This window comes from Antedon mediterranea, chromosome 4 (genome assembly GCF_964355755.1).
Source record: "Antedon mediterranea chromosome 4, ecAntMedi1.1, whole genome shotgun sequence".
Taxonomy (NCBI): domain Eukaryota; kingdom Metazoa; phylum Echinodermata; class Crinoidea; order Comatulida; family Antedonidae; genus Antedon; species Antedon mediterranea.
The window spans coordinates 19,364,406-19,387,216 of record NC_092673.1 but is presented as its reverse complement, the minus strand read 5'-3'; the positions used below and the strand labels follow the sequence as shown (position 1 = coordinate 19,387,216).

The 22,811-nt window shown below is 32.9% G+C and overlaps 2 protein-coding genes across 2 annotated transcripts in view; both read right to left on the bottom strand.

Annotated features, from left to right (window-relative positions):
* LOC140046810 (uncharacterized) overlaps positions 1-22,811 on the bottom strand; it is a 423,911-nt gene that overhangs the window by 6,393 nt on the left and 394,707 nt on the right. The window lies entirely within an intron of this gene.
* On the bottom strand, positions 744-21,192 carry LOC140047657 (uncharacterized). Its single transcript, XM_072092695.1, has 14 exons — positions 21,185-21,192; positions 20,844-20,940; positions 12,252-12,336; positions 9,784-9,876; positions 7,634-7,793; positions 7,252-7,337; positions 6,856-6,920; positions 5,571-5,646; positions 3,719-3,876; positions 3,213-3,302; positions 2,839-3,018; positions 2,352-2,603; positions 1,450-1,644; positions 744-999 (listed from the first exon to the last, which is right to left on the bottom strand). The coding sequence occupies exons 1-14, from the start codon at positions 21,190-21,192 to the stop codon at positions 751-753; spliced, it is 1,794 nt and encodes a 597-aa protein (XP_071948796.1). The 3' UTR covers positions 744-750.

Here is a 22,811-nt window from a genome sequence, read left to right as displayed (position 1 = left end):
TTGCCACATATGTCACACGATTAAAATATTGAACCTCTGAAAAAGGGCACCTTGAAAATTTAGATCCGCCCTTGCATATATGAAATGATAACAAACCTCTTGACATGCTTCAGAAGAGGGTTCATCATTACTTGTTTCATTACAAGCAGGAGTTCTTTTAATAGTCACCTGGAAAAAAGAAGAAAAGTGATGCTTTGATATTTTAATTTGAGTTTATGCTTAGATTAAATTATGATTTATTCACAACAAATTATATGATACAGTACCTTTAACAAGAACTTTCTTTCATCCTCCATAGTCACAAATTTCACAAGAGATAAGGTCACATTATGATCTTGATCGAAGTAAAGTTCAGCATGGTTATACAAGAGTATTGGGTCAACACCTTTCTTTTGAAATTTGTTGAGGAAATCAATAATCATATATGGAAACAATACATCTGGCAGATATCCCTTAAAGTCGTAATAGATACTGATAGATTGTGAATCATCAGACACTGGTTTCACTTCACTTGATGTCTTGAAAGCAAGGCGTAGTGGCACAAAGAATGATCGCTTTCCAACAGATTCCTGAAATTGTTGATTTATAAAATCCCATTTAGATTTCTTTTAATAAGTAAAGATCATTTCCTGTATATGATAAAAACATCTTTCAGCAGGATGTTTAACCAAAATATGTCATAACCTTACAAATATTTTGAAATTTTTGTAAAATTTCAACAATTATGTATCATACCAAAACAATTTTTGTTTACACAATCTTGCATGCAAAACATGTTAGAAAAGATAACTGAACAAAACCTACTGTAGATGTACTTGCCACATCTTGGCTGCTGGTTGTCTTCCTTTCACAAATAAAACCTAATTGAATCATCAGTGCTACAAGAAACTCAAAATTCTTTCCGTCATCAACTTCACGCTTTTTCCATAATTTTCGCAACAACTTTTCTTCCAGTATGCCTTTGTCAAGTTTATCAAATGCATCGATATACATGGCCGGCTAAAAAACACCACCAATTAGCCATACTTAGAATGTTGTGTTTATTAAGTTATCAAACAATTTAGAATCTGAAAGGATGCACATTAAAGAACTTGGTGCACGTTAAAGAACTTGGTACACTATTCGAAAAGAGTAGGGGATCGTCTCCCGGTGTGCTAATCTGGTAGGCGCTGCACTGCTGGCTGCCGTGGGTCCGTGGAGGGCCTAATCCGAATTTCCTCAGTTTCCAGTTAAGCTTGAGGACAAATATGAATACCTTTACCTTTACCTTTATAAAGACTTGTAGATGCAATAACATGGTTTACATTTAATATACAATATACCCCTCAATGTTAAACTAATGAAACTATCAGATATTGCTTTTGATACTATAGCACCTATAGGAATTCACATGTACCTCTATTATTTCCTCACAGAACACTGCATTAACATTTTCATGAGAATACTTACTGGAAATTCGGGAGGAACGACCGTCACAAATGTAGTAACAATTTCAACCAGCTGCATCGGATCCAACACCGCTTTATCTTTCAATAATTTGTTGTCAGGCCTGTAAACAATTTCACCAAGATCGTACAAAAAGTTAAGAAGAAAGGATTGTTGTTTTTCATCTGCAATACCATTCTTACTTGCCATCATTTTGAGCTAAAGACAAAATTGTTTACAATTCAGATACAAATAAAATATCAAAAATATTAAACCAAAGGTAGGTATACATTTCCAACATTAGTTTTGTCCTTTACCGCCTGAAATGTTTTGAAATTTACTTGAAAACATGTACTGTATAATTTTGGATCTGAAGGAAAACGTCACTCTCAGGATGGGGGAAACGTAACTGCAATTTTTCTCACAGAATGCATTGTTAGTGTTGCAATGCAAATATTCCATAAAAAATACTCATGATTTTTTCAGATAGGAAACCATAACAGCATGGATAGGATTATATATTTTATATTATATTACATTAACATTATTTTACCATTCAGATTTAGAGCAGTGAATAAAAAATATAATCAATATTATTATATAGTACTGTAGTTATATATAATAGTGGGTAGAGTCTTTTGTTTATACTTTTTTAAATACTACTATTTCCAAAATATTTTATAGATGCTTTAATTGTAGGACGTAATATTATTTTTTTTATTTATCTCTTTCTTTCTGTGCTCTGTATGTTCTGGGTTGACCAACTAGCATAGGTGTTTAGCACCTGTTTGGTCTTTCCTTTCCTCCTTTTATAATTGTTTTGTTTTCTTTGTATTGTATATGGCAGAAAATTGAATAAATAAATAAAAAATAAAAATTTCTATTCTGAAACCAAAACACTGAGGAATGATGCCAATTAAATTTACCTCTTTAACTGGACACAAAGAAAAATGTTTTTTTCTCCTTAGATCTTGTAGATCACATCGAAAACGCATCCACTTTAAAGGAACTTCTTTCTCTAAAGCAGTCATAAGTGCATCAATAACTTGTTTGAGATCACTAAAGCTCTTATCTGTAGTTTCTTGGCTGTTTTCAACGGCAAAATATACGTGGAACACATGTTTTATAAACTCTTTCTGTTTAAGTGCATCTCGAATCTTTTTAAAGGCCTTCTGTGCCTGGTTGTAAACAATTTAAATAAATGAAAACATGGGGTAAAAACTGTTTTTTTTTTATAAATAATATCTAAATACTTCAAGTCCTATTAGAGTACTGTATAGAATACATTCATATAAAAACTTTTGATATGAATGTATTCGATACAGTACCTTAGTAGCTAGTTTTTTTACATTAGCTTTTAGAACAGAAATGTATACTTGATTGATTGCTAATTTTAATAATGTAAGTATTAACCTCATAATTTTGTTCTTTTTCAGTCTCACCAAGCTTACCCTTATGTGTACCCACAATAAGGATAGTTGGTTTGTGAACTTCATTCTCTTCATCTTCTTCCACAATACGACTATGAGAATAAACTGACAGGATGTAAGATAATATGAACTGGAGATTGGTCCAATGATGTTGATACATTTCCTGTCAAAAAAAAAAGATTAGTTTAAAAAACATTTATCTTTGTTCAATTAAAAATGAAATGAAGAAGTAAATGATTTCTAACCACAATTAAAATCAAAACGGTTAGGTTTCAAATATGTAAATGTATGCAGCTCATTTGGAAGGTATGAAATAAAACTCTTTGTAATGCATAAAATATATAGCAAAATACTTACTCCATTGGAATCAATATAAACAGCAGGATCATTGAGGTCTACACTTAGGTCGAACACTACAATATAAAGTGCTTGTAATGTCATGAACATCTGCAAAAACACAATTTGTTTTTATTCAAATATTTGATTAATATGCTTTAAGGCTTAATAAATAAGTATCATTTTATTTGTCTTTTTATAAACTGTGTTTATACATTTACTATTGATACTCTTTTTATTAAAGCATTTTTCTAGTACAAATTCATATAACACTGTTAAAATCAGTGATTGAAAACAGTTACTGAAAATACTTTTTTTGTTGACGTAGGCAAAATTTGTAATACCAATTTATATAAAGCAGTACCATGGAAAGAATTTTGCGATTACTGAATGAACAAATTAAACCTTGGTCATACCATTATGTTAGTATATACAGAGACATTTTCTTTTAACTGGCTCTGTACAAAGTATTTAAACAATTTCAATATAATATTAACTTCAAGGCAAATACATATATTATAACTTACGCGATGTATACCATGGTATATTAATTGACCTCCATGATCCCAGATGTTAAATGTTTCTTCCAATGGGACCTCCTTTTTTTCCTCAAGTTTCTTGATTACATCTTTATCTAACTGCTGATCTGTATCAAATGGAATAGCTTCAGTAGCTCTATCAGTATCTGTAGTGGAAACACAATTTGGTCACTCTCAACACATGTAAACAAGCATCATTATTTTAATCATTGTAAAAGTCATTAACATATTGTTATAGTTGTTCTGATTATCATCATTGTTGTAATTGTCATTATCATCATTGCAGTCTTCATAATCATTGTTACACCGAGTCATCATCATTGTTGTCATTATCATCATTGCAGTCTTCATAATCATTGTTACACCGAGTCATCATCATTGTTGTCATTATCATCATTGCAGTCTTCATAATCATTGTTACACCGAGTCGTCATCATTGTCGTCATCATTGTTGTCATTATCATCATTGCAGTCTTCATAATCATTGTTACACCGAGTCGTCATCATTGTTGTCATTATCATCATTGCAGTCTTCATTATCATTATCATTGTTACACCGAGTCGTCATCATTGTTGTCATCATTGCAGTCTTCATAATCATTGTTACACCGAGTCGTCATCATTGTTGTCATCATTGCAGTCTTCATAATCATTGTTACACCGAGTCATCATCATTGTTGTCATTATCATCATTGCAGTCTTCATAATCATTGTTACACCGAGTCGTCATCATTGTTGTCATCATTATAGTCAGAGTAGAGGTAGAAAAGTATGTCACCATAATTGTTACACTTGATAGGTTGCTTTACCTCCAACTCTGATCACATAAATTTAATAATTTTATAGAAAAATTAAAAGTTACTTTAAATTGGAAAATCTAATTAATAATCTGTTTCAAATAACTACAGCACAAACTTAATATGACAGAAATTGCAAACAGATAATTGCAAATTAGTGTTTTGACTACAAAAAATGTAATATTATACAGATATTGACTGCTTAGAGGCTAAATATAAGATTAGACATCCCTGAGGGAATATTATTATGTTCGAGGGAATATATATTTCCCGAAGCGCCAGCTGAGGGAAATATATAATTCCCAAGAACTTAATATCATTCCCGAGGGGATGTCTAATCTTATATTTTACCGATATAATATATATATTACAATAAGTAGAATATCTGCTGGGTCGGGTAGCTAGGCTAGGTAGGCCTCCTTTTTGTATTGTATGTAAACAAGCTGCCCAGACACCTTACCTTTCGAAGAATAATATACAGATAATTACTAATTAATGATTCCTTGACAATAACATATTCACTAGCCTAGGTCGTTTAAATAATAACAGAAGAATTTCCATCAATAAGCCTACATTAATAATAATAATATTATCAGGTAGGCCGAATAAATAATAATTCGTCTTCTTTCGAGTCGAATCATCACCAGATGTTCAGTGCGTCGCGCGCGTACCCGATACTACTGTGAGTATTAACCAATCACAAACGGTGTTTCATCACCTCTTGGGAGGACTAAAAATAAATGAGGGCGCTATGTATGCATAGTTTAAATAGTTTTGTTTATTTATCGGCAAACGCGAATGTTGCACACAAAAATTACACAGTCAATATCATCGTACTCGATAATTTATATGATTAATGACAGGGGACACGATAATTACGGGAAAATTACTCAGTCAATATCATCGTTCTCGAGGATATATACGATTTACTATCCTCGCAGCGGTAGTCATGTGATGCAGTTTCAACCAATCACGTTCGCGTATTTACATAGGCTATGTAATATATAATAATAATAATTAGAATTTAATGGAAAGTTACATACCATCATTTTTGTAATCACCATTGTTGTCATCAACAACAATACCATCCTCATCATCTATAGGTGGTTTCATGTCAATCTGACACATAAAAAAAAAATAAATGGATATAAAAAAGAAACAAATGTTTATTCAAAGTTAAATACAGTATTGTTTACAATTTAATATAAGAGAAAACTAATATTATTTACTCTCAAAAGCAAAATCAACTTAATTTTTTAAGTAAATTGGATTATAAAATGATTGAAAAAGAATCATAATGCCTCATTGATTCATTTAGAAAGAAACCCTTACGCCCGTATTCTTAAACCGGACTTTAGTCGTAGTTCGAAGTTCGACTTGAAAAAGTCGTAGTTCGAGCTATTACTTAAAATTCGATTAAAAAACGAAGTAGTCGAAGTTTGCAGTTCGACTTAATGAAGTCGAGCTTTTAGTCGAGTTGCACACGTCTGGGTAACAAAGGCTAAACATTGGCCAATGACAAGAGAGTATTTGAGGAGCAGACGAAATTTTGCGCATTGATATCACTTTCCATTTTCTTACAAAACTTTTTACGCATCAGGACTATACATGAAAAATAATTTTAATCGTTAATTATTAGAACAAGATCAGTATTAATTTAACAGTGAAGTACTTTTGATTAACAACAAACAAAATCTTTAAAATATATTTAGGAACCATGGCGGTACGGTAACTTTCATATTTTCTAGGCCTCCAACAAAGTATGATCGCGACGAACCACGCACTTCCTAGCGTGACAAGAAAGCGCTAGGCCCCCTAAACATTCCATCGCGTGGTGAATTGCCGCATCTCCCATTGTCGCTATGGCGTGACGTAGTTCAAGTCGGACTTGCGCGAAGAAAATAATGTAATTTGTATACAGTTGTAAATAAAGATGATTTTCATTATTATAACTTATACCAATGTATATTTAATTAAGCTAATATAAATATAGATATTTCATTCTTCAATATCTGGCCAATATAACAACTCAATGACTGTTACGTTTTTTATAAACATCGTTTAAAAACCATTTAGTCGACCATTTAGCCTGCCCCCTCCAGGACTAAAAAAATCGATCAAAATCCGTCTCGATTTAGTCGAGGTTGGCCTGATTTAGTCGGTGATTTAGTTGAAGTTCGGTTTATGAATTAAAATGACGTCATTTTTTTAGTTTTAGCTAGAACTACGACTACAGTCCGGTTTAAGAATACGTGCGTAAGTGTCTGGTTTGCAATAGTCCTGTAGGTGCTACTTTATTCATTTTATGTTTTCATTACACTGACATACGTCTTTGGTTTTCTTTTCTCTCAGTTTGTCAGTGACGATTTTTGTATACTGTTTTGAAGGATTACCTGTACAGAAAAAAGACATTTGTATGTATTATTTCAGCAGATACATTAATAGGTGACAATACTTTAACTGATTGATTATTTAATGTAAAATTACAATTACAGTACATCAACAAACAATAGATTGCATGTTAAGGGATCATAAAGTAACAATTGTAATGTATGTGAAAATATGACTGTTGACACCATACTACAGTTGTATGCATTTATTGAATTCCATTCTATGTCTCCATGTGGGCCTGTTTGTGTCTATGATAATGAGATCAAAGATAAATATTGTTACATTGACTATGATGATGGGAAGAGTAATATGCTAATTTGTATTCATGTTTACCACTATCAGCTTTAGCCTCTGTCCATGTTGTGCTTACAGTCCTTATCACTGCTATGCCATCTGTAACTTTATGTTCTTCCTCAAATCTGAGATACATATAATAATAATATAATAATTTGAAACCAACAATGAATGTCATTCATTTTTAGTGCTGTAAAATTAAATTTTCTCTTTTTAATTATAGATACCAGTAGTTACTATTTCAATAGTCTTTATTTATAAAATACACATTTTAAATCAGTTATTTAGTCAACAATTAAAATGATCTTTCATTTAAAATTACAAAACAATGTTAAAATTTAATTCTATTATCTATTATTGTTATAATTAGGCAGTACCTACATGTATTTTGTAATTTCAATTTTACTGTCCAACTACTTACATCTTTCCAAGACAGGCATTTATGAGGCATGTTTTACCCACTCCTTCCTGTCCAATCACCTTAAGCATTCCAAGATTGACTGCGACAGATCCTCCTTTCAAAGCTTCCTTGTAAGCTTCCTGATACTCTAATTCACGAGCAGCAATATCAGATGGAATATCTGAAAATTGAATCAAGATTTTAATAGATTTTTAAAACATCTGGAGTAAATAAAGTTAAAAAAAAAAATCATCAATCAAGCATGCCACATAAATCTGCAAACTAGCTCCATTCCATTATTACAGTATTTTGGATGGAAACAATCAACTGTTTGTTTTATTTATGATAAATAAAATCTCTCCATTTGTTATTAGTTGCACACTTTTTCGCCTTTTTACAGTACTATTGGAGCACTGTGGCGCAGTGGTTAGAGCATTGGACTTGCAATCAAGAGGTTGTCGGTTCAAGCCCCGGCTCGGTCACTGCAGTGTTGAGTCCTTGAGCAAGATTCTTTATCCACATTGTTCCTCCCCACCCAGGTGATAGAAATGGGTACCGGTATGTAAAAAGTACTGGGAAGGTAAATCAGACTCGTTTGTGCGGGAGGAGTGGCGTACCCCCCACGAACATACACACTTAGTGGAGTCTGGCCCAAACGCTAAGGAAATGGAGATGGGCACCACGGCCGTTAGCATTAGCTTAGGTTTCGACTTTACCTTTTTTACAGTACTGCACAGAAATAATGCTTTTTTTAAATAACATTAGCGTCTAATTCTCTCCTTACTGAAATCCCATTTTAATCACAATTGTGTTAAATTATATATAGACTAGATGGCACGCTCGCTTCGCTCGCGTACTATCTAGGTCGACCGTGCCTACAGATGGTTCTCAAATACACAGTATTTTCCAGCGAGAAAAAAATGGAGATTTCAAATGTACGTACTGCAGGACTATAATACATTGTCGTTTACAGAAACGAATAAATATACACGATGATTTATGTAGTCAGCTAAAATTAGCACCCTGGGAATTACTTCCGAGAGAGAAACAAAATGAGTCAAATTTTTTTATTTGGACTCATTTAAACAAACCCAATTTGTGTTTTGTATGTAACATTAAGGGTTGAGGTATGGGGGAAGAAGATAGGTACAAAGAGGAAACATTTTAAAATATATTCTTATCCACTCAGTAACGAAATATTGTTTTTAATGTTTTATAGGCCTATAAATAATATACCACTAAATACAGTAAAACATTTACGATTTAATACTTTGTTAAAACTCTCACTGTCATAGTCGATTGAAATAGTAAAGTACATGTAACGATACACCACTACGTACGTTTATATATTTTTAAATTATTAATTAATACAAACGTTGAGAAGCAACTGTCAGTAATAACGTTTATTTATTTGTATATTATATGTTTATAATCTAACAGTAGGGCCTACCCACACTCACAGTAATAAAGTTTATTTGTATATTTGTTTATATTATATCTAACAGTACCAACACTCACAGTAAGAAATTTGCGATTCAAATTGCGATCAAAAGTGGTTAATACCTTAACAGTATTGTACAGCATTGCAATACTATTTATGTTTATTCTCCAAGGGGGCCCATAAATCTAAATCTATACCTCTATGGTTAAACAAAATAATTTGGAATGTTCCATTCATCACAAATCAATACATTTGTAAAAACGTATATTACATGTATCAAAATAGCATTTTTTAAAGAAAATCGGCCTGTCTTCAACATCATGATACTGTACTCGAACTGGTCAACCGGTTTTCAGCTATTAAAAACAATTATCGTAGGAGGAGATAGGAAAATGCGAAGTGTCCTCGTATTATTGTGTGCGGGTATTTTTCAAATTGACATCCATTAGACAGTGTATACCACGATCGGAAAACACCCCTATTTGGGGCAAATCGTTGAACCTAAATTCGTTTTAATCGTCAATAACTAATAATCGAACTCAATTTAATTAGTAAACAGGGTTACATCAGGCGGTTAAAATCAGTACCGAAAGTACGAACCAACTTTATATACCATCGAGTAAACATTCTAGAAATAACGCACGATTTACCGTTTTTGCCCTTACGTAAATTTATATATAGATACAATCATACAACATACAGCAGCTCTTGTGATTCTTATTAAACTCACCACTCTCTGGCTTACGAAGTTTTGTTTTCTGTTTGTCACTTGTCGGTTTCTGAAATTGTGTTTGAAATTGCTCATCAACAGTACTTGGTAAATCTAAAAAAATACCAAAACAAAAATATTACATATTACATATTTTCATAAAAAACACTATATTAAAAGTCACAGCTTGGCAAAACTCTTGAATTGTCATATGGTATCTTTAAACTTTTTCAATGGTATAAGGTTATATAAAAGCTTGTGGGTGACTGTGTACAAGCAATCGACTGTACATGAAAATGGTAAATCTCATTCATTCTGGATACTATAATAATAATGTATTTTTTTAAACTAAAATGTATACAGTTAACAACTACAGTTATTAATGTCCTAAAAAATGTGTGGAACTCAAACTCATCCAAACATATAGGCGTTATGCAACATTTTTTGACAGAGATCCTGAATCTAAATCGTTTCTAGCAACATACGGTTGATTAGGATGGTTTCACTGTGTAAAGTGAAAATAAAGTAATCCTGAAATGAATAACTGGTATGATTCACAATTTGGCAGTAGGAATTATTGACCACCTATCGTAAGTTTTTAATATGCCTTGAACTTTTTAAATGTTTTAATTTATATTCTGTTTTATGACCAGTAACCAATTTTGTTTTTATACCTGTGTGAAAACACAATAAAGATAACTTGAACTTGAGCCCACCATGGTTTGGGCTGAATTTTGCCAATATAGACCTGGAATTGCATTTTTAAAGGCCTACAATAAGGGCACTGTTCTTTATACACTTGGTAGAGCTTGGTTATGCTTTGTGGGACTTGGTGTTTAGAATAACACATGTATGATGCTTAATTTTACATACAGAAAAATAGTATTCTTAAGCTGGCTTAAAAATGTGTGAAGAAAATTCATTCATTGTGGAAACAAAAAATGGGATTAACAAGAAAATGTTTTATTTTTATATTCAATATTTATCTCCTCCTATCGTAAATTGTTTGCCTCGAATGCGAATGTGGGAAGGAAGAGTTTGAATTTGTCTATTGGTTTTACCCATAGTAAAAAAATTAGTAGATTTAAGTAGACTTAAGGAGAAATAGCTCTATTTTTAGTAGTTTTTTAGTAGACCTTTTTATCTCGCCTACTAAGGATTTTAACTCAATGAGTCAATGATGGAACGACTACTTCCCAGCTATAAAATAGATAGTTGATTAATATTTAACTGGCTATTATCAGTTTCTTTATAGTCTATTGATAGGTCATTGGTAGTCTTGTATAGCTATAATAAGTAGACAGTAGATAGATAGATATGATACTCATAGATTTCTAATAGCTATCTGGTAGTCCATATCTATCTATTGTATAAAATAGATAGCTTATTAACAGTTACTGGCTATTATCAGTTTGTTTATGTCTATTAATAGGTTGCTGGTAGCCCATGGTATAGCTATTATAGTAGACAATAGATAGATGCATACAACTGTGTTACTCACAGATTGAAAATAGTGAAAAAACTATCTAACACTATTAGTGGGGGTTTTGAATTATGCTAATGAGGTAAAACCTATTAGGAACTATCTAAATTCTACCTAAAATCTACTTATTAGTAGGTGCTTAATAGGTAATAGAGCTAAATCTATTAAGGGGATAACTTTTAAGGCTAATAGATATAGAGCTATATCTACTAAGAACTTTTAATTAAGCGCCATCATTTACGGTAGTAACCTGGTACGCACGGCGCGCTGAAAATCCGGTGATTCAGCTCCTCGAAGAAGACGAATTATTATTTAAAATGTGTGAAGGAAATTCATCCATTGTGGAAACAAAAACTGGGATTTAACAAGAAAATTAGATTTTTATATTCAATATTTATCTCCTCCTATCGTAAATTGTTTGCCTTGAATGCGAATACCAATTGTACATTATATATAAAATAGATTACATTAAAAAAAAAAAATCTACATTTTACATTTATGTGCAATTAATAAAGTTCAAATATTCCTTAACAATGCATATCCCCCATCCGATTATTGTAACTAGTTTAAAGTAAAGCCTCCTATCAAAAGCCCCTTGAGGTTTATTGAAGGTCCCTTTCATCTTAAAATCATCATCATCATCATTAAAATCTCTTTATTTTTGTTATGTGTACTGTTTTGATGTATTGAATAAAGAGATTGATTTGATTTGAAAAATGATTTATTTAATATTTTTATTTCAAAGGAATTTTAAAGTTTGCGTTTTTGTGTTATTTTTATCGTATTAATAGCAAAATAATTTACATCTTGCAACATATCACAACTTCCATGTATACTACTATCCCACTGAATTATTTAATCTATAATAAACCTGTGAATGATATATCATAAATGTTAATTTTCTTTATCTGGACATTCTTCTTCACTTGGAACAAGAAGTCAAATTGTTATCGTTTGCAATGAAACTAGTTGATCCTAAAATTTCAATAATTAAAACTTCACTTACCTTCTAAGAAGTTTAAAATTTCAGTTTTACTATGCTCCTTTATCCACCTGTTACTTTCTAAAAGAGAGACAGGTGTATTTCCATCCTATTAAAAAAATGGGTTTAGTTATTAGTAGTTTTGAGAAATTATTGATATACAATATAACACACTTTAATTATGCATCACATACATACAGTATTATGTCATGGCTCAAACATTTACCATCTAGAGATTGGATGAAAGAGCATCATGTGATAACACATAGATTTACTATTTTTTAACATTGGTTGTAAATTAGGACGTGAATAGAAATTACTATTTGCTAATAAATGACATCAACTTGTACAGTGCGCCACCTATAACTCCTGTATCCAAACCAAAACTTGAGTGCTGCTGTTTATAGTCTACCGCCTTCAACATTGAAAGATGGAGGAGAGAGAGAGAGAGAGAGATAAATTGAATAAAAGTTTACTTTGGAACAGTAGGTAGATGTGTTAAAATGTTTGAGCCATAATATAAAACAACAAATAGTTTTACTATAAACTTTCAAAGAAAATAATATTTGGATACTATCCAGATACAAATGAAATATTAAAACAACAACAACACATTACAATTATAGTTGACTTATAAATGAATATCTAAATCAAAACAAACTTGTTAGAATGTGCTATGTGTAAAAAGAGAAAAATGTGAAAAAAATCAAACACTTGAGAATTCTATATCTGTAAGTCTGATTAAATAATACTACTCTTTGAGGTAGTAATACTATTGATTAATATGGAGGCTAATTGATACTGAAGTTGAAGTTTATAAATACTGATAACAATAAAATGTGAAATTGTCCTGACAATTCTTTGTAAGCCTACATTACCCTATTTTGCAATGCTGCAGATATGCCATAATATGAGACAATACAGTAAAAATTACTGCTAAATAATGTGGTAAACCAGAACAAAATAGAATAGAATGTTAGCCTATTACACTAGCAAATCCCTGTACATTACCTTACTTTGCAATGCTACTGGTGTCCCATGCTGAATGAGACACGTCACTATTTCTAAGGTAGGGTATCCACTCCTCAGATATGAATGTAATAGAGTGTCACCATTCTGGAAAGGAATCAAAATGGAGTTTATAAATACTGACAACAGACATTATGTAAAATTGTTTGTTTTTTGTCAATACAAACAACAACAATTGCTGCTAAATATTGTGGTAAATAATCATAATTATCATTATTAATAAATGAGTAGAACAAAATAGAATGGTTTACCACATCATATCTATACAATGTTAGCCTATTACACTAGCAAATCCCTGTACATTACCTTATTTTGCAATGCTAATGGTGCCTCATGCTGAATGAGACACGTCACTATTTCTAAGGTAGGTGCATATACACTACTCAGATATGAATGTAATGGAGTGTCACCATCCTGGAAAGGAATCATAATGAAGTTTATAAATACTGACAACAGACATTATGTGAAATTGTTTGTTTTTTTGTCAATACAAACAACAACAATTGCTGCTAAATATTGTGGTAAATAATCATAATTATCATTATTAATAAATGAGTAGAACAAAATAGAATGGTTTACCACGGCATATCTATACAATGTTAGCCTATTACACTAGCAAATCCCTGTACAATACCTTATTTTGCAATGCTAATGGTGTCCCATGCTGAATGAGACAAGTCACTATTTCTAAGGTAGGTCTATATCCACTCCCCAGATATGAATGTAATAGAGTGTTACCATCCTGGAAAGGAATCATAATAAAGTTTATAAATACTGACAACAGACATTATGTGAAATTGTTTGTTTTTTGTCAATACAAACAACAACAATTGCTACTAAATATTGTGGTAAATAATCATAATTATCATTATTAATAAATGAGTAGAACAAAATAGAATGGTTTACCACAGCATATCTATAGAATGTTGCCTATTACAGTAGCAAATCCCTGTACATTACCTTATTTTGCAATGCTAATGGTGTCCCATGCTGAATGAGACAAGTCACTATTTCTAAGGTAGGTCTATATCCACTCCCCAGATATAAATGTAATAGAGTGTCACCAGACTGGAAAGGAATCATAATGAAGTTTATAAATACTGACAACAGACATTATGTGAAATTGTTTGTTTTTTTACAATACAAACAACAACAATTGCTACTAAATATTGTGGTAAATAATCATAATTATCATTATTAATAAATGAGTAGAACAAAATAGAATGGTTTACCACAGCATATCTATAGAATGTTGCCTATTACACTAGCAAATCCCTGTACATTACCTTCTTTTGCAATGCTAATGGTGTCCCATGCTGAATGAGACACGTCACTATTTCTAAGGTAGGTGCAGTATATCCAGCCCACAGATATATATGTAATAGAGTTTCACCATACTGGAAAGGAATCATAATGAAGTTTATAAATACTGACAACAGACATTATGTGAAATTGTTTGTTTTTTGTCAATACAAACAACAACAATTGCTACTAAATATTGTGGTAAATAATCATAATTATCATTATTAATAAATGAGTAGAACAAAATAGAATGGTTTACCACATCATATCTATAGAATGTTAGCCTATTACACTAGCAAATCCCTGTACATTACCTTATTTTGCAATGTTGCTGGTGCCCCATGCTGAATGAGACAAGTCACTATTGCTAAGGTATGTGGATATTTTCTCTCCAGATATGAATGTAATGGAGTGTTACCATTCTGGAAAGGAATCACAATAAAGTTTATAAATACTGACAACAGACATTATGTGAAATTGTTTGTTTTTTGTCAATACAAACAACAACAATTGCTGCTAAATATTGTGGTAAATAATCATAATTATCATTATTAATAAATGAGTAGAACAAAATAGAATGGTTTACCACAGCATATCTATAGCAGGCCTCGAATTTGGGGATTTTAGGGGCAAGGCCATTTGGCCTCCGGTTTTCATTGATTTGAGGGGCACCAAGGCCAAATGGGAGGGCACCAAGGCCATTTGTTTTAAATCGAAGGGGCACCAAGGCCAAAATTAAAAAATATTTTAATAAATAGGCCAAAATTTAAAAATAGCTTGTTTCCGGTTGAGCGCCCGGGTGGAATTTTTTTCAAAAAAAAAAATTCTACCCGCAAACATTTTTGGGGGTATTTCCCCTATTCATCAGATTGCGTAGTAGTAGTAGGAGAGGACTGTCTACATCTTTTTGTATTTCATATAAATATTACGTGTATTTACGATCCATATAAATAATAATTATTAAGGTACGATGTTTAGCGTTCACAGTTGTTTCGTTTAGTTTCAAACAATGCGATCAAAAAAAGGCATGTGAAGCCAGGCCCAACGGGTAAAGACCCTAACAACAGCAAGCACTTAGCAGCACTAAAGGCGTAGCGGACGGAGAACACAGGTTACAAAAACAATTTGTTTGTAGGCCTTAACTACAACTATTCATACACAGAGTGTTAACCACGGTAAAAATCAAGCCAATGACATTATGTTGTAGAATATAAATTATTGTTATTTTCCGAGTTTCGATTTCTGAAGCTTTTTTGTTAGTATAATCCATATTCATAAGAATTCAAAACACGGACGGACGGACGCCAACCCCTCTCTCTCGTTTAGCCTTCTGCACGTGTATTGTGGACTATACCATTTCCTTGAGTTCGGTAAAAACGCGTTTGTTAATTTAGTGTACGACGTCGTTAAACAAGATTTTTCGATGATCTGTCGGCTGGATTATTGAGGTGGGTGCGATAAAATATAAATACAATATACTTCCAACGATCTTCGGGTTGAGGTACCGGTTTAACTTTAGTACTAAAAGTTGACACCCCTAATTTTACACGTATAATGGAATGGACTACACCATGCAGGAACGCACATGGTATTTTCATATCAGCGGGTGCGTGTACGTCAAAAGGAATTGTTTTTCCAACGACCGATCCTTCGTACTCTCACACGTACGACGACGTCGTGTGAAATTTCTTATCAGAGGGTGCGTGTGCGTCAAATGGAATTGTTTTCCCAATGTATTGAATCGCGTGTGTTTGTTGATCGGATCGGCGGCGGGAGGATAGGCTGGCTAGGACAAGGAGTGCGTGTAATTTTTTTTTCAACGAAGGCGGCTAGCTCGATTATTGAGGCGGGGGTGGTGCGACTTTAATACTTTCAGTGACCTCCGATCGAGGAACGTTTTTAGCTTTATTATTAAAAGTGTACACCCCTGTATTTTAATGTACTATCTATACCATTATTTACCACGCACGGCGGCCGGGACGATATTGTTTTGGTTATATAAATATGTTCGATGTTTTCTCTAAATGCGTTTAGGGAAATCCCCTTGCAACGAAGACAGGCGATAGTTTTGCGCCTCGTCCGATATTCTTGACATTATTTTCTATCTACTTTAGTGGTTTTTATTGTGGTAAAACTCGGGAAGGGCACTCACGGCCAACGCAAAAAAAGGGCAGGCCAGTAGTGGCCGTGGGTGCTATTAATTTTCGAGGGCATTGAGGCCAACTGGGAGGGCACCGACGGCACTGGCCGCGGTAAAATTCGAGGCCTGCTATAGAATGTTAGCCTACTACACTAGCAAATCCCTGTACATTACCTCATTTTGCAATGCTACTGGTGCCCCATGCTGAATGAGACACGTCACTATTTCTAAGGTAGGTGCAGTACATCCACTCCTCAGATATGAATGTAATGGAGTGTCACCAGACTGGAAAGGAATCACAATGAAGTTTATAAATACTGACAACAGACATTATGTGAAATTGTTTGTTTTTTTTTTCAATACAAACAACAACAATTGCTGCTAAATATTGTGGTAAATAATCATAATTATCATTATTAATAAATGAGTAGAACAAAATAGAATGGTTTACCACAGCATATCTATATAATGTTAGCCTATTACACTAGCAAATCCCTGTACATTACCTTATTTTGCAATGTTGCTGGTGCCCCATGCTGAATGAGACACGTCACTATTTCTAAGGTAGGTGGATACATACTACTCCACAGATATGAATGTAATGGAGTGTCACCATCCTGGAAAGGAATCATAATAAAGTTTATAAATACTGACAACAGACATTATGTGAAATTGTTTGTTTTTTGTCAATACAAACAACAACAATTGCTGCTAAATATTGTGGTAAATAATCATAATTATCATTATTAATAAATGAGTAGAACAAAATAGAATGGTTTACCACAGCATATCTATATAATGTTAGCCTATTACACTAGCAAATCCCTGTACATTACCTTATTTTGCAATGCTACTGGTGTCCCATGCTGAATGAGACAAGTCACTATTTCTAAGGTAGATCTATATCCGCTCCCCAGATATGAATGTAATGGAGTGTCACCATTCTGGAAAGGAATCATAATAAAGTTTATAAATACTGACAACAGACATTATGTAAAATTGTTTGTTTTTTTTTTCAATACAAACAACAACAATTGCTACTAAATATTGTGATAAATAATCATAATTATCATTATTAATAAATGAGTAGAACAAAATAGAATGGTTTACCACAGCATATCTATATAATGTTAGCCTATTACACTAGCAAATCCCTGTACATTACCTTCTTTTGCAAATTTGCTGGTGTATAATACCGACAACAGACATTATGTGAAATTGGGTTTAATAGATTATCTTACCATGGATCAGATCTAGAGATTTGTTAGCCTATTACTTAATTAATATATAAATTTGCGTAATGAGAAAAAATACTTTCATAAAATTGTACAAACAAATGTTCAGATATTAAAAATATGAGGCCAATAAGCAGTTTAATGAATTTATATATAAATTTGCGTAATGAGAAATTTCAGTAAATTAAGTGCAACTTCTAGAATATTTACTCAATGGTAGAGAAAGTTGGTACATACTTTTGGTACTGATTTTTAACACCCAATGAAACTAATATCATAATTAAGTTAAACTAGATACGATAACAAATTTAGGTTAAACCATTTGCATTGAAGTCAACCAATCAAAGGGCAAGAATCCAAAATCGTTCAACCGTGAACCCTCATAGACACTTTTCCCAGATGTTTTTTGGGTCCAGCAGCTGGGACCTATAAACTATAGTCCTAAAATTGCTGCTTGCTTTATATCTGATTGAGTCCTCTCTTGTGATGTAGCGTGAAAACAGGGGTCCCAAGTCTACCGCTACTCGCGGTAGTCTACCGCTTTTAGAACCCATCTACCGCGCTACCGCTATCTCAACGTTTTCTACCGCATTTTGATTTTTTTTACCGCATTTTCAAATTTCCCCATATTTTTGGCCAAATTGATTTACGGTTACACCCAGGCTCAGCCCAGGTCAACAATAATCAATAAATAACTAGACAAAAGTGAGGCAGGATGTTGAAACAATGTCTATTCATGCAGTCTCTGTGGTCTATTATTGTATTTTTATTTGTATGCACTGCCTTTGTTAAACCGTAACAATAATATAAACATGCACGGTTACTACACGCCGGACGTAGAAAAAAAAGAGCGTGCAACCAACCGTGAATCAATCACGTGGTCACCGGAATACGCGATTATCAATTTTGGGAGGATCCAAGTTTTAACTAAATAAACGCTTTGATTACACAGTGATTGAGACACGTTTTTAATAGTTATTACATTTTTAAACACCCTCATAATTAATGGACTCTACCAATGTTGATCCGCTGCAAAGAACAACAGATCGCACATCGCACGAGGTTGTTGAGGCGGTGTTTTATTTGGTTTTACTGTACGATCCGATAATACGAGCATATGGATTCGCCAAGCAAGTAGGCCTACGTTTAATAAAAATTTACCTAAGATTGTTGTAAGCTCTTTTGTTCAAACTTGTTATTTATATAGCAATAATCCACCCGTTCCGGCATGCACGCTAGGCCTCTATTCTAGCCTAGGCCTACTCCTCGATCGATGTCGATGGTGGGGAATTTCCCAGCGATAAGAAATCGGCGAAATAGCTCATAAACGGCCTACATTTTAATGTTATATCTTTAATGCCAGTGTAATTACGTATGGATAAAACAATATAAAACTCAATGTTTTTCATCTGAAATAATATGTTAACTCGCGTAATGTAGCATAAGACGGATTCGGAATAGTTATTTCTTATTATTATTTTTTTTTTGGGGGGGGGGGGGTTAAAATGGTAGCTAGCTAGGGCCTAGTAGAAGCCCTAGGCTAGGCCTGTGCCTATGTAATTAAGTTAAATTATTTTATATACTGAATTTTAGTTAAAATACAGTATATATTTTTTTAATTCTTTGTACTGAGGATGTGTCCATAAAAAAAATAAGAATGTAAAAATACTGATGGATAAACCTATGTAAAAATTAAGCAAACTTATGTGTAAATATTGTATATACTGTATATGTAACATATTTAGTTAATTAATTAAGAGACGTAAACGACACGCGTGTTGATTTTCGATTCCCTGCGCGTTGACTTTCGACGCCCCGACGAATTGAATGTGGTTCACGACAAAATCTCCTGCGAATGGACTTTCCCAATTTGGGACCTCTGATATAATAATATAATATTTTGAATACTCCAGACAGCTGAGGCTTGCCATACCCATCAGTGTGTATTTATATTATTATTTTTGCCTAATGTGGTTAATCAGTGCATGCAGGTTATACCCCCATCATCAGTGTGTATTTATATTATTATTTTTAGCCTAATGTTGTTAATCAGTGCATGCAGGTTATACCTCCATCATCAGTGTGTATTTATATTATTATTTTTAGCCTAATGTGGTTAATCAGTATATGCAGGTTATACCTCCATCATCAGTGTGTATTTATATTATTATTTTTAGCCTAATGTTGTTAATCAGTACATGCAGGTTATACCCCCATCATCAGTGTGTGTTTATATTATTATTTTTAGCCTAATGTTGTTAATCAGTACATGCAGGTTATACCCCCATCATCAGTGTGTATCTATATTATTATTTTTAGCCTAATGTTGTTAATCAGTACATGCAGGTTATACCCCCATCATCAGTGTGTATTTATATTATTATTTTTAGCCTAAAGTGGTTAATCAGTACATGCAGGTTATACCTCCATCATCAGTGTGTATTTATATTATTATTTTTAGCCTAATGTGGTTAATCAGTGCATGCAGGTTATACCCCTATCATCAGTGTGTATTTATATTATTATTTATAGCCTAATGTGGTTAATCAGTACATGCAGGTTATACCAACATCATCAGTGTGTATTTATATTATTATTTTTAGCCTAATGTGGTTAATCAGTACATGCAGGTTATACCTCCATCATCAGTGTGTATTTATATTATTATTTTTAGCCTAATGTGGTTAATCAGTACATGCAGGTTATCCCCATCATCAGTGTGTATTTATATTATTATTTTTAGCCTAATGTGGTTAATCAGTGCATGCAGGTCTTACCAACATCATTAGTGTGATATTGAAAAATAATTGTAATTCATTATATAAAAAAATGTTATAATAAATAATAAAGAAAATTACAATCTCTATAATTTTAAACTTTAATTAAATTTCTTCTTTGATAATATTATACCTCATTGATAGATTTCACAAGATCTGGTTGCGTCTTACAAATTTGTTTAATTGTTTGCAAATCACCCCTGTACAACAAAGCTTTTTCTAATTTGTTCCTGTTAAAATGTAAGAAATAATGATTTATTACACTATTTTATGAAAATGATGATTGATGGAAATAATCAATATCATCATTATATTTGATGAGAATGAGCCCTTTATTTGTAATATTTATAATTTCATAATCTTTTAAGAAAGTTTTAAAGTATTGCTAACTATTCAAACATTTTAATTTGTTTTTAACATTTACATATTGGAGCTGGTTATTTTTGTTGGATTTGAAATAAAAAACAAACGTACCTTTCCATTTCAAAAATACAGTGTCTTCATTTAACAATTATTAATACTGATAGCTTCTAGTGTAAAAGTAAGCCTACACATTCTGTTCTGAAAATATGAAAGGTAAAACATAATTTCATCAGACAGAAACCTTTGCATTAAAAAAGCTATGACAATTCAATTGCACCTGTATGCTGGCATTACTGAATGAAGATGATCTGTATGCTGGTGTTACTGAATGAAGATGACCTGTATGCTGGTGTTACTGAATGAAGATGATCTGTATGCTGGTGTTACTGAATGAAGATGACCTGTATGCTGGTGTTACTGAATGAAGATAACCTGTATGCTGGCATTACTGAATGAAGATGATCTGTATGCTGGTGTTTACTGAATGAAGATGATCTGTATGCTGGTGTTACTGAATGAAGATGACCTGTATGCCGGTGTTACTGAATGAAGATGACCTGTATGCCGGTGTTAATGAATGAAGATGACCTGTATGCTGGCGTTACTGAATGAAGATGATCTGTATGCTGGCATTACTGAATGAAGATGACCTGTATGCTGGCATTACTGAATGAAGATGATCTGTATGCTGGTGTTACTGAATGAAGATGACCTGTATGCCGGTGTTACTGAATGAAGATGACCTGTATGCCGGTGTTAATGAATGAAGATGACCTGTATGCTGGTGTTACTGAATGAAGATGACCTGTATGCTGGTGTTACTGAATGAAGATGACCTGTATGCTGGTGTTACTGAATGTAGATGACCTGTATGCTGGTGTTAATGAATGAAGATGACCTGTATGCTGGTGTTACTGAATGAAGATGACCTGTATGTTGGCGTTACTGAATGAAGATGACCTGTATGCTGGTGTTACTGAATGAAGATGATCTGTATGCTGGTGTTACTGCATGTAGATGACCTGTATGCTGGTGTTACTGAATGAAGATGATCTGTATGCTGGTGTTACTGCATGTAGATGACCTGTATGCTGGTGTTACTGAATGAAGATGACTCCTGTGCTAGCATTACAACATATTATACTTTAGATTTTTAAACTGTTATACTTGTTATTAAACAAATAAAGCATATTGTGTACATTGTGCGATTGTAAAATCTAAGTTTATCACCAAGTTGATATTAAACTGGCCATGGTCTCATCTTTAAATATTTAAAAAATTATTTTGTTCATAATAATTGATTGACAGATCAACAACTGGAAACATTGTTTTGTGGATTCATTTTCCCAAACGGCAATTATGACTTTTCTTTAATTAATACACAACAAATGGCTGCCATTCAGTTTGGCCCACTTTACTTTAAACCCCCAAAAAACAGCAAAAACATCCCTCTAGGCAATTGTGAGTATCAGAAAAACATATCAGTTATTTGGTCAAAAATGTTGTTAATCTCTCTCTAGGCTGGGTGCAAGGGGGCCGCCAGGGGGTCTAGAGGGCAAAGCCCCCGGAAGTAACGCGTTCTAGCGTCATTTGAGGCAATTTTAATCAGATTTAGGGTAGCCACTTTTTCCATTTTTCATAATGCATAAATAAAATACTGCGTGCAAAAAACCGATGCGCAATGATGACTGTGGCAATCCATTTCAATTTTAAAAATGAAGTGACCTTTAAAGTTCAA

Excerpts from the sequence above, each read along its gene's own strand:
- LOC140047657 (XM_072092695.1), bottom strand. Across the intron at positions 5,647-6,855 it reads GAGAAAAGAAAACCAAAGAC|ATTGACATGAAACCACCTAT; the intron begins GTATGTCAGTGT and ends TTTATGTGTCAG. Across the intron at positions 1,000-1,449 it reads TCGTTCCTCCCGAATTTCCA|CCGGCCATGTATATCGATGC; the intron begins GTAAGTATTCTC and ends GGTGTTTTTTAG.